Genomic DNA, 12,759 nt, shown 5'->3' with positions numbered 1-12,759 from the left:
TATGCAGTTAAATTAATGTGGTGGGCTTATTCTTTTCTGAAGTCTAGTTTTAAGAATAGTGGAAGTTACACTTTTTTTTCTTCCTCCATTTCTGGCTCCCCCTGGATGTACGGCGCCCTTAGCATTTGCCTATACTGCCTATGCCACGGGCCGGCCCTGCTTACTAGTCACATTAATGTAGTAACAGCATCAAACTCTGTTGGAAAAAAACAGTGTACATAAGTGCGATGGAGGCATCTGTACTTATTTTTAGTTTCTCCTTCTTCACATCTTATCATACCTTTTTATACTCCATTAGCTTTATTTGATAACTTGAGTTTACAGTTTCTTTTCACAATTAGATGAATAAAATAGAAACTACAGTACAAGCCTAATCATGTGACTTCAAGCTACTCACCAGAAGTTTAAACTTTCACATTTAAAATTATCCCTACCTTTACCAGCCACAGCATTAAAATGATGAACACAATAATGAGCCAGAAATTAGAATCAATAATATACTACATTAATGTATTATTATTATGCACAGTGCTACTTTTACTTTTGGTAATTTAGCTATATTTCGCTGCTAAAGCCTTTGCACTGTTATTTAAGCAACAATTTGAATGTCTTACCTGTAACAGGGCATCTCAGTAAAAAGACGCCAACCGGTTTGGACCTCATCAGGTCTTCATCAGGACGGAAACATACAGGAACAAACTATTTAAGTTTCCATGCAGCGTTTTCATTGAGCTGCACGATTAATATTAGATATAAAAGACACTGGACATGTAAAACTAGAGGAGTTCTTTCATCTATAAGACTACACACATCCAACAGGGAATAAGTTACAAGTCAACTCTAAAAGATTTCTCCTAGATTGAGCAGGTTTCACAATTAGCCTGACCATTGACAGGCTCAAGTAAAGCAAGCGTAGTGGACGACTAACGTTACCCTTGATAATTTTCTTGCTAGCAGAGGTTTGCAAACGTCCTACATTAGCATTCGGCAAACGCTAGATAAAGTATCCCACCTGGAATAGAAAACATAAATTTGGACAACTGTGTTAACAGAGAAGCACCTGCGCACTGCCTACATACAGAACGCAACACATGAAATGTTTACTGTGATTTTCTAATGTGACCCATCTGAGTAGTAGAACAGACCCGCTGTCATCCATCTTGAAACTCTACTACAACCAAACTTACAAAACCACCACTGGAGACTAATTTGAAGAACCCAGCTACCACCTGATTGGACATTTTGACTCTGCTCTGTGATTGGACTGTTACTATCCAATCAGATTCAGGTGTGTTTCACACTAAACCGCAGTACTCCTAAATAGAGTTGTGTGTGCAATTTGCTGCTTTCTGTCTGTACACAGATGTTCACAAACACACTTGTTTTCAGTGTATTTGTGTAGCATAATTTGTTTACAGATTTTTTTCACATGTTCAAAAATTGTTTTTATATACAAATCTTTCCTACACATGCTTACAAAAATTGTGACCATGTACATACATTGCTATTTATACCATTTGCCCTTCATTTGACTAGCAGGCAGTAATGGGTCACACTTGTTAAGATTGGTGTAATGCTGTGTGCCACCACTAAAGGGCAGCCTTACTGTGTGCTGAGGAGAAGGAACAGGAAAAAGAAAAGTTACAAGACATGTTTTAGGCAAAACTGTGGCTTATTCCTACCATTTATTTTTTAAATAAAATCTAAAACCACTAATATTTAGTATGAATAAAGAGGGGTTTCAAATAAATACTGTACAGAGATAAATGTGATGAACACTGCACAAGACAGAACTGCAGAAAAATGGACAGTAATTCAAGAGGTATGGAAATTTTCAACTTCTACGCAGTGACTTTAAGCTGCTGTCTTCCTGCTCGAAACCTTCTGATAGACAGGATCAGATGCTCACCGTAGCACATCATCATGTGTCACCTCCTTCCCAATGCCCTTGCCTCTGTAAATGGGCTCTGTAGAAAACAGGGGGAATATAGAGTCCAGATATAAAGAGATATACACAGGAAATAATTGAGATGTACAAACCACAGCACAGGCTGACTATAGATATTTGCTCAGCCTCTGATTTGGAATCACTTTTAAGATAAGCACACTGGGCATCACCTGCTATCATGATCTCCAGCTCAGCCAAGGAGGGGCCTATTGGGTCCGTCAGGAACATGTTGACATCTCCCACCATGCACTGCTCGTCTTCTATACTGGGACCTCATAAAGCAGTTGTCACTGAATCATATTTCACTTTATCCTAACATAAGTTTTATTAAACAAGCTTACCGTTATTTGGGCAATGTGTTAGCTTATTTATGTAGTCATTGTAAAAATTCGGAATGTTAAAAACTTGTTATACTCTTAGAATAAGTTAAAAGTAAAAGAAGTTTTCTCAGATTTATCTTTCCAGTAAGTGCCAAACCAGACACAAACACCAATGCTTCACACAATAACATTCGTGGCTCCCTGATGGACTCAGGATTCAGCACTCTCGCCGCTGCGAGATTTGATTTGAACTTTAAACAGTCGAGTGCAAAACAAAAGTGCCAAACTCTTTTACAATCAAATCTATCTAGTCCCCAGTGTTCCAAATACAGTAAAAACTGGATTGGACTGTTTACAATTAGTCTCAAATGCTATTATGAATGAATGAAGGTCATCACAGTTCATAAAAAGATAGCTTTATTGCACAAGGTGTTCAGTACTCTTTTTCTGTTTTTGTTTGTTTTCATAGAAAAGAAAATGTAGAGTTAAACACAAGCAATTGCAAATTGAAGCAACGTTTTCCCATAAAAGTTTAAGGAACAACCTCTGCATTTTTAAAATGTTTTAATTCACCCCCCTTTTAAATTGTTCAATTCATCATATCCCTTTTTCTTTTATAACCAGAAAATGTTTCAGAACATGCAATGCTGCTGTCCTCCCCACACAAAGTGGAATAATAAAGGCAAACTCTAAATCAAACAACTTGTGACAAAGTTAAAATCAAAAAAAAAAAAGATTAAAAAAAAAAAAACCGGAAAAGGAGACAATGCAACCAAATGGCCTGTAAAAGAAGAAATCCATATAATTAATTCTGCATGGTCCATTCTGACATGTTCCAACTGGTCCATAAATCAAGATAAAGCAATGTCTGTATAATTCTATAGTTTCTCATTGTCCTTTTCTGTTTCATTACAATAACGTCAGTTCAAAGTTTACATTGTGCCCTGGTTTCTAGTGAAGATGTTGAAAATAGTACTCATTTATTCAAAACACTTTCCTATGTACACAAGTCTTCTATTATGGAGTACAAATTATGTTGTATACGTGGGCAAAGGGTTACAGTGAGAGGGGGACATCTGATTGGTTGGGACGTTGTGAAAAAGGTTGGGTTAGTCTCAGGTGAAATTGACCTTACAAACACAGGCCGAGTCAGTTTGAAAATTTTTTTTGTTCTATTTTAAGGAAAATTACAACCTCAATCGCTTTAAATTTGTAAACTATGTAAATGTTTCAGAAAACTGGTCAAATGTGAGGCCAAGGAATTAGTAGAGACCAGTAGAAATAAAAAATATCTGTAGTCTCAACTAATGTTTGTATTGTTTATGTCAATTTATTGTCTAAATTTTCAGCATTTAGATTTTGTAAAAATTTGTGACAAAAAATGTATGGCATTTTTTTAAAATCCTTTTGCCAATTTTTATGTTTTTTAAATAGCTGTAGTAGTGCAAAAAATGATAACAACATTGGGCTTCATAAATATAAAATATTTGATTCATCAATAAAAATGATATATTTATAAACACTATATTATCATTTTGCATTATTCATGCTTTTGCCACAAAGTCAATGAATACTTGAATGATAATTATACAGTACATGTATTAGGTTTTCATATAACAGCAGGTAGTCTACATCCCCATCTTTAAATTAGACCACAAAGGTTAATATCTGGAATTGAAATCCTTCTGAAAAATTCTCTAAACTTCTGTGCAAAGAAATAAAAACATTAATTTGGGTCTGATAAGTTCTGTCTAACACAACAAATAAATAAGTAAATAAATAAACAAAACATTCACTGAAATAAATCCACAGTACTCTGTACTTCACAAAAACTCAGGTTTTGTGGAATTGGAAACAAAACACATATTATAGATGATCATGAAATAAAACTCAATGTGGAACCATCACTGATTGATAATAAACACAGCGATGGTGTAGAAGTATCAGAGGGTGGAATTTTCCTTAAACGTATACATTCCACTTACTTTAATCAAACTGACAGTAGGTCAGTGTTTTACAGTAGAAGTAACCTTACTGACGAGCTGGAGAAAGCAGGTTTGAGCGGGAGTTCATGTCATCACTCTATCCAATAGCCATACATCTGCCTCATTCACAAATGTGTTTTTTCCCTCAAAACAAATATTTGCATAACTTGAATCATGAAGCCCAAAATGAAAGACATAACTATCAGTGGAAAGCAAAATGCATTTTTCTGCTATCTAAAATAAGAGGAAGCATGAATACGTCTGTAAGCATTTCTTTACTGTGTGGTATGCTTGTTGGCCTGCAGCCCTGGAGTTTGGGGAGGACTTGTTATAACACAGATAAGAAATAGAGATACCTGTTGGTTTGTTTGTCTTCATTAACTATAGTCAGGTAATGGCATTGAGTTTGTGAACACACCTTTGGAAGGTACAATACAACATATTACAATAGGCTCACTTACTGTATAGGTTGTCCTTGTTTCACTGTTTTCGTTATCAACACCACACTGTCTGCACTGAGCCACAGACCACAGTTAACCAGCGACACAACCTCACACTATAACTTGACTCTACTGTGCTTGTCCTTTCAGCTGCTACCTGCCGCACAGGTGTCGCAGCTTGAACATTTACAAAATCACAAGGGGGTCACCGTATCATTCCTCAAACCTCAGTTGCACCATTTAACCTTCGTTCACGCCACTTCCTCTCTGTCCGTGGTTGTGCTACCCGTTTAACCTTCCCTCTTCTTTTTCTTCCTTCTTGTAGGTTTTCACTCTGAGCGATTGTCTTGTGATCTTTTATATATATATTCAATTAGAACGGCTTTTATATTTCTCTGCTTTTTTCAATATTCATATATTTGCTATATATTTGAATAGAAATATATATGTACATACTTTTGAAAAGAAACATATATCATATCTTTTTCTTTTTTCTATTGCGAGAGCCCTGATGTTATGTTTTACAGTTGCAAAACATTTGGAGCAACTCTTTTTTTTGGAACAATCTTTGTTATGGAATTAAGCTTTGGGAGAAGAAAAGGGGTGGGGGGGAACTGAACAGATACAGTACCATGCATAAAGCTAAAATCAATTTCAGTGAGGTGGAGGGACTTAAAAACATCTTTTACTTTTGAAGACTATGTTTTTTTTAAGAAAAATTGTATCTCTCTGCTGTGTAACCCCCCTAACACTATTAACACTTGATCTCTCTGTCTATGATCTCAAAGTTATTGTCCATTCATAAATTCAAGATCGCTTCATACAGATATTTTTCTTGTCTACATCTCTGTTAATTTGCTGATGCTTAATTTCTCCATTCAAGTTGTCACTGAATGTTAAACAGCATTCCTTCCTGGCTGTGCATATTAGACCTCATCTCTCAGTTTGTCTTTTTGACTAGCTGGTATGCTAGCAGTAGGTTACAGTGATACTGTATGGGTATGATGGGGGACTGGGTGGGCAGAAGTGAAGGTGGGGAAGAATATAAAGGGACAAAGCGGGTACAGGTAAAATGTGTTAAACAAAAGAATAATGGCATTGTGGCACCATGATGCATAAGGGAATCTCTTCCTTCTTTGCTGAGGGAGTGAAAGAGAAAAAGAGAAAGAAAAGAGCCTCTTCCTTCCTAATTGCTCCCTTTTGAATCCCTTCCTCTTTAGGATTTCCTAAGCAATGCTGTCAATCATGCTTAACAAAACAAAGTTCAAAATGTTGGACCAGATTGGGATCGTACCGTTACATTGTCAGCATCATCATCATTACTGTCCATGTCCCCTCCACAAAACGAACAGGGTGGGAGATGGGACTTGGTTTTGACACAGACATCTGCCCGAGAGGTCAGCATACAGATTGATTTTAAAAAGGTCCACTGTTGGTGTGTGCCTGCCACATGTAGACATATTTATATTTACACATATACACCCACACGCACGCAGGCTCGTGAAGGTTTCTGTTACTTGGATCCATTCTAACATTTTCTTAGTGCACATGAGATTATATTTCATCATCATAAAATAAAGAGAAAAAAAAGGTTTGGATTCATTTTTCACTTGATGATGCTTGACCTTATTTTTAATCACTTCTGCTTTGAGTCTGTTTATAAAAGCATCGATTAAGAGCACTATGCTGTGTCATCCATTGCATGGATGAGAAAATTCCCCACGTTTCAAAACTGGTAATGAGACGTCCTTCCACTGCCTCTAATGTCTGAATCCATGATGGACTAACCTCTCAGACCCAGTGTTAACACCAAGGTTGATGGTTTATGCATACAGTAAAAGCATCCTGCCGTGGCACAATGCTGTGATAGGAGCTTTTCTTCCATCACAGACCAGACATATTTAAAAACCTACAAACTTTAACACAGTTCTATGTGAAACTCAAGCAACCTGGTTCATTCTACAACTGCCTCAATCCAGAAGACAAGACAGTGTACGTGGAAAGCATTTTGTGCATAAGTACTGTGTCCTTAGCAGAAAATGAAAACATGAAGTGAACGAATAAATCATTTATGTTCTGGCCAGTGATTTCCAGGGTGATGAAATAACAGCTAGAGAAAGATGACAATAAGAATTGAAAGCAATCAGGCAGAAAGAAAGGCAAACCCCTGTGCTGTGGAGACCCAGCTCTGACCCTTTCATACAGTAGTGTCGATGGGAACCCAAGCAGCCCCCTGCAGCCTGGCACAGCGCAGGCACTGACGGGTCAGCTGAGCAGGTGTATGGTCCTCACCCCACTTTCCCATAGAGGCTCCAGGTAAGAGCTGGCTTGACCAGCATTCTATCGAGTGTTACAGTGACAGGCCGCAGTGATGGCAGGCTACACCAGTGTGTATGACTTAGAGTAGGCCCCTGCCCCTCCATCCCTCTGCTTCTGTAGTCTGCCTAAGCCCAAGGAGCTGCTCTCCAGGAGAGAGTCTCGGGATCCTCCCATCTTGGAGGAAGATGAGGAGGCACCTCCAGGGGTCCCTCCTGTGGCCCCTACTGCCCCACCTCCACCAGAGGAGGATGATGCCCCAGCAGCGGCAGCACGACTGCACTCTGAGCCACTGAGGCAGAGGAGCCGGGCATGGTGAGAGTCCTCTGGGGAAGTGTGGAGCTGCTAGAGCTAGCTGACGCCCCTCCACTCCCGCTACCTCCACCGCCACCTCCTGCTCCTCCTCCAGAGGATGCCCCAGAGGAAGTGAGGTTGGACAGGCCAGAGTGGCCCATGGATAGGGCCTGCTGCTTTGCAGAGTCCATAGTCACATGACGGCCCTGGGTGTGGTATGACCGCTGGGCCAGGCCACGAATAGAGGCTTCACGTGGTGGGACTACTGGACATGGGTCATGATGCTCCGACTGCTTTCGGAAGAAGGGATCTGACTTCATGTAGAGGGGTAGATTGCAGTAGTCACCTGGAGGGGAAATGTACTAAGTTAATGCTCATATTCACAGTGCACACTATGAATATTTGATCGCACTTTTGCTGTAATGGCTCCAAAACTGTGCTGCAGTTTGCCTGTTAATATTAGATCTGCAGTGGATCTGCCCGTCCTTAAGTCACTGGTAAAAACTTATTTTCCAAGTCCTTTGGATCATACTGGAGTTGACATGTTTCCTTTAAGAATCTTTTATTGTCTGTGTCTCTTGCTCTTTATTTTAATGTAGCCTATGTGAAGTACTTTGTTCAACATGTTTTTTAAGTGCTAAATATATTTGATTTGATTTTAATATTTGCACAATGTATTTGTCTAAAAGAACTGAACTTTTATCTAAACCACTGGTGACATTACTGGTGCAGTGTGGTTCAAAGTGTTTATTTTGTCATATGCACAGTTAGGAAACCTGTTTCCCTGTACAATGAAATTCTTAATGTTTGCACACTATGTACATATGGCCCCTACTTCCCCTGTCAACCTAGTACCTTTAATTGTTTTAGTATAGTTTTTCATTATCATTTGCCCCATATCAAACAAATACTTGGTGAATAAAGTCTGACTGATATATTCATAACACAAGTTGCAGTTTTAAAGCAATTATCATATTTCAAGCCATTTTTAATGTGAAATGTCAGCAACCACTTACTCTTGGCGCGGTGTGGAATGGGCACAGCTACATTCTTGCCACGGTCATAGTCCTGGGGTTTGGGTGGCGAGGCAGTGAAACGGCAGATACCAGGCTCTGACGGTGTGCTCATGGACGTCATGCTGTCTGCATTGTCGTTGGTACCTGTGGTCATCTGGTCAGATGAGCTATCAGAGATAAAGCACTCTGTAATCTCAAACTTAGCATGCTGCAAGTGTTCCTCCAGCTTGGCATGCTCATATGCTCTCGCCAGCTCCTCGTAGGTGGACGAGGCGCTCTCTGTTGACACCATGCTGTTGCGACCCTTATCTATGGAAGAGAAAGGAATGAAAATGAAGGTGATCGCAGGTTATCCCGGTTTACAAATGCTTTCTAATTAGAAGTCCACTGCAAAAACACACTCTCCACCACATGTGAAAAATAGCCTTTTTTATATGTGCATGTTAATGGCTGTAAGTGTCATTTTGCCCATGTGCCAACCTGTGTCCTGTGAGAGGCTAGCACTGTAGCTGTCACTCTCTGTGACGGTGATGCCATGCTGGGAACCAACTGTGCGCCAGTCTGAGGTGAGAGTGCGAGCTGGCGTAGATGCCTGACACTTGGTCAGAGTCCACTGACTGGAGTAGCGGTTCCTGATGCTGTGGGCTGATTTAACGCTCTTTCTTGACACTGGGTCTGATGGGAAGCGGATGAAGAAGTAAGAAGAATGTGCTTATTTACAGAAGCTGTTTCAAGCCTGGAAAATGAACAAGTATTTACAAAAAGCAGGCTTCTCTTCATGTTCTGGTCCACAGTGGATTTTAACAGATCACGAAAAATATTTCAAAAGCTCATAAGTGAAGGTAAAGATACAGTTCATTCATGATTATTCCTGACAATTGGTCAAAAAAGGCAAGAAAATGGGCAAAATGTATCTATGATCCTGTTATAATGAGAAGGGAATATGGGCTACAAGCTAAAAAAAAGAGGGCACCCCTCTTACCAGCAGTTGTTTATATAAAAAAAACTACTTGCAGTGTAAGCCTGTTTAAGATCTGAGGCAAAATAACATGTAACTACAACAAAATCAGACGAATGGTTAAACTTCTGAATCTGAGCTAAACAGAGCATAGAGTGTCTATGCTCTGAGACTTGGATTATTATATTGAAATGACAGCTGGCTTGCCAACAACAACAGATATTTGTGTCACAGGAGTAAGAACAGATCATTTACTGGGCCACAACTTAAAGATTTTGCCAAACTCAGTATGAAAATACACGTCAACAGTGCAGGAATCACATATTTGCACAATTCCTTGTTGTTGCAGGCCTATGAGCCTAACACGCATTTAATGATAAGTCATAGTTTTGTTGTCAGGCATAGTTGCAGCACGCTTTTAATTGAAATTTTATGCAATTAGCCACAATGAAAATAATTAAAAAATTAAAATATAACATTAAAAATTGTTAGAAAAAACCTGCCTTGCAAAAAGGACACTTATCAAGTCAGAGGGTGAAAGGGCAGGCATGTCTGTGCATCTGCCTGATGGAAGCTGAAGAGAAAGTACTTACTGGTTCCTGGTCTGATGTCTGACATGTCAATTAAAGGACCAGTGTTCTGGATGAGGGCGGGGTGATGGACAGACACACCCGTGCAGAAGCTCTGAGGGTTCCCAGTCTGGTTGAACTCTGTGTCTGTCACAGGGATAGTGGCCTTGTCCTCACCTGTGAGTCAGAGAATAAATATTACAAAAAAGCAGGTGTTGTAGGTTAAGCAACTGAATAAATGTCTAATGCCTTTCAACGTTCATAAGGCATGAAGATCATTTGATCCTCTGCTCATGCATGGATACATCAACACACGCGATAACTCTCTCTCGCACCGATTTGCTTGATGCCTTCTTTATCCTCAATTAGCAGCTGCACTCTGGGAATGTCGATGTGTAACCGCGGGCCCTGAGGAGGTCCCTTCACTGGGGTGTCAAAGCTGCGGTTGTTTTTACTAATCCACAAATACAAGACAAGCACAAACATTTATGGTTTTGAGAAAATGCAAAAATGTGGATTTGTGAAATGGATCATCTGTCACACTATAATAATATTTCAGTTGTGGTGAGGACGACTAGGAACTAGTGGTTCTTACCTGATCAGCATCTCTGCTAGGCTTTTGGCATCTAGAGAAAGCAAAGAACCTTTTTTTTTCTGACATGCAAATCAGTCTTTAAAATAAATACAACTTCACAATTCTCTCTAAAACCTGCTTCAGGAAACTGAAAACTGTTTTGCTCTCATAGCCAGTTCATTCCTACCACTTCTTTCCTTTTAGTTTTCTCACCTCTTAGTCTCTTCAGCCTCTTTTCTTTGCGTTTCTTGCGAATGATGAAGAGCAGTGCAACGCCCAGAGTGACCAAGATGACAGGACAGCCAATAGAAAACAACTTCTTGACATCATCGTTCTTTTCCAGGGGAGATTTTATCGGTGGGATTGTGCCTGCACACGCCCGGGAGGAGTAGAGATTAGTTACTGCCCTTTCACGACAACATTCTAAGGCACCCAGGTTAATTAATTTCTTATTATTAGTAGACAAAACAATTTATCCAGATGGATTGCCAGACAAAGAAAGTCTTCAACTCACTGCCATCATAATCCAGTGTTGCAAACTGGGAGCTCTGGTTGCCACAGCCTGCGCTGTTACATGCTTTCATCTTCAGCTCATACCAGGTGGCCTCACGCAGCTCTGCCAGGAACACATCTGTGGTAGCATTGGTACGCACACTCTGCCATGCCCATGTGCCTGCAACAAGTACACATGCCAATGTTGAGTCTCCTAATCTTTTTTCTTTCTCCTTGATTTCCATAAAAAAGATGGAACATTATCTCGGTTATTAACTACTCACTTCTTTCTGTCACATGTCTGATTTAACTAAGATTCTTTTATTTCTAGTGGACTTGCTCCTCAGTATCTCCAAATATCACCAACAACTGCAAACTGAAAAAGCAAAGACTCACCTTTTGGTCTAAACTCTAGTGTGACGGCGCTGATCGGACAACCTCCACTGGCCCAGCCCTGCAGGTTGAGGCGGGCGTGGCTGGAGTTAATGTGGGTGAAGACTGGCTGATCCTTGTTGAACTGGGGCTCTGTAAAAGAAGCCCAACGGTGATGTATTAAAGAAATGACATATGTTATAGCATATAGTAGGTGCTCAGGGAAGATAAAACGGTATAAGCAGGTCCAGGCAGTTCAGCAATACTGGAAATCTCTTATAACTACTGCAAACAAACTGAGAGTGAGTGTTCCAAAAATATCCTACTAACTATATTAAATATTGTTTAATAATAATAATCAATATATATGTATTTATCCACCCAAAATAACTCACCTGTGATAGAAGACATGATGTTTTAATTAGTTTTTCTCATTCGAATGTTAAGATTGTGGAGAATATTTATAACTTTAATCAAAATGGAACACCAAAAAAAAAGAAAGACTAGAAATGTGTTAGCACCTCTTATGAGTGATATAAACAAAGGGGTGACGTTTGATCCTTTAGGACAGCAATCGCTTTTGTAATTACAATTTCAGAAGTATTTTCTGTGTTGAAATGTAAAGGATGAAAGATTTTTTGTGGTTTCAGGTTCTAATGTTCCTAATATTGTTGGATGAATGCTATGTACATTAGTAGTTAAAGCTTCATTATGACAGCACCACAGGGGCCTCTCAGATGTGGCCTATAGACATTTTAGGCCATGGAATTTGCCATTCAGACCGTTATTCCTCAGCACCTAGCCCATCACACAAAAGGGATGTCTGCTACTTTGCTAAAAGGACATCCATAAAATTCACCGTTCTCCATGCACACTAAGTCCCTTCACCCTCCACTTTTGGCTTCTCACCTCGCCCGTGGGTCTTCGCCTCAATGATCTCACTGATGCGTCCAGCACCGACGCTGTTCTTGGCAGCCAGCTTTACTTTATACCAGGTGCCACAGCGCAGGTTGTCCAGTTTGAAGGAGCGCTCACTAGAACTGATGAAAACATCTTTCCATTCCTCTGTGTTGTCCACAGAGTACTGCAGCACAAAACCTAAACACACACAAAAAAAGACATGCACACAAAAATCATTTTCTTGCTTGTTACATAATTCTCTGTTTTACAGTTACAGTAAGACAAAGATCTTTCTGCACTAACCCTGCTAAACTTTCTAACGTTGGTACCATTGCTCTCCACAGGATGGCAGTGAGGGACCACAGTTTTCTTGCCCAAATAGGCCCTGATTGGAGGACACTCTATGCTCTGTTTATGCCGCCATTAGTTACCTACACACCCCAAGACTGGGATGGCGCTGACTGAGCATGTATGCAAATGAGGGTAGGCAATATGGTGACTGTTTTTTTAATCAGCTGCCATGGAGAGCCAACTCACTCCTGCTCTCTGACACTTTCAATCTAATCCTCCATCTC

At 39.9% G+C, this 12,759-nt stretch overlaps 1 protein-coding gene and 1 long non-coding RNA gene across 5 annotated transcripts in view; both read right to left on the bottom strand.

Moving 5' to 3' along the window:
* Positions 1–103: 103 nt before the first annotated feature.
* On the bottom strand, positions 104–1,187 carry LOC109960261 (uncharacterized). 2 transcript variants are annotated; one of them, XR_002274968.1, is made up of 4 exons: positions 1,146–1,187; positions 934–1,012; positions 615–668; positions 104–196 (listed from the first exon to the last, which is right to left on the bottom strand). It is a non-coding gene; the product is annotated as an uncharacterized LOC109960261 (long non-coding RNA). The 2 variants fall into 2 exon arrangements; XR_002274967.1 differs by having other exon boundaries at positions 615–1,012.
* Positions 1,188–3,847: 2,660 nt separating this feature from the next.
* Positions 3,848–12,759, bottom strand: part of dscaml1 (Down syndrome cell adhesion molecule like 1) — a 99,497-nt gene continuing 90,585 nt past the window's right edge. For 2 of the 3 annotated variants that reach the window (XM_020600162.1, XM_020600161.1), the window contains exons 26-35: positions 12,194–12,382; positions 11,309–11,437; positions 10,935–11,093; positions 10,634–10,789; positions 10,442–10,472; positions 10,182–10,300; positions 9,871–10,023; positions 8,800–8,994; positions 8,320–8,628; positions 7,139–7,649 (exon numbers count right to left, since the gene is read on the bottom strand). In XM_020600162.1, coding sequence (XP_020455818.1) covers positions 7,234–7,649; positions 8,320–8,628; positions 8,800–8,994; positions 9,871–10,023; positions 10,182–10,300; positions 10,442–10,472; positions 10,634–10,789; positions 10,935–11,093; positions 11,309–11,437; positions 12,194–12,382 — 1,856 coding nt within the window. In that variant the 3' untranslated portion in view covers positions 7,139–7,233. Of the gene's footprint in view, positions 7,650–8,319; positions 8,629–8,799; positions 8,995–9,870; positions 10,024–10,181; positions 10,301–10,441; positions 10,473–10,633; positions 10,790–10,934; positions 11,094–11,308; positions 11,438–12,193; positions 12,383–12,759 lie in introns of all 3 variants that reach the window. The other variant, XM_020600163.1, reaches the window with a different exon arrangement.

This window comes from Monopterus albus, unplaced genomic scaffold (genome assembly GCF_001952655.1).
Source record: "Monopterus albus unplaced genomic scaffold, M_albus_1.0 scaffold45.1, whole genome shotgun sequence".
In the NCBI taxonomy this organism is placed as follows: domain Eukaryota; kingdom Metazoa; phylum Chordata; class Actinopteri; order Synbranchiformes; family Synbranchidae; genus Monopterus; species Monopterus albus.
This window is presented reverse-complemented; position numbering and strand designations above follow the sequence as displayed.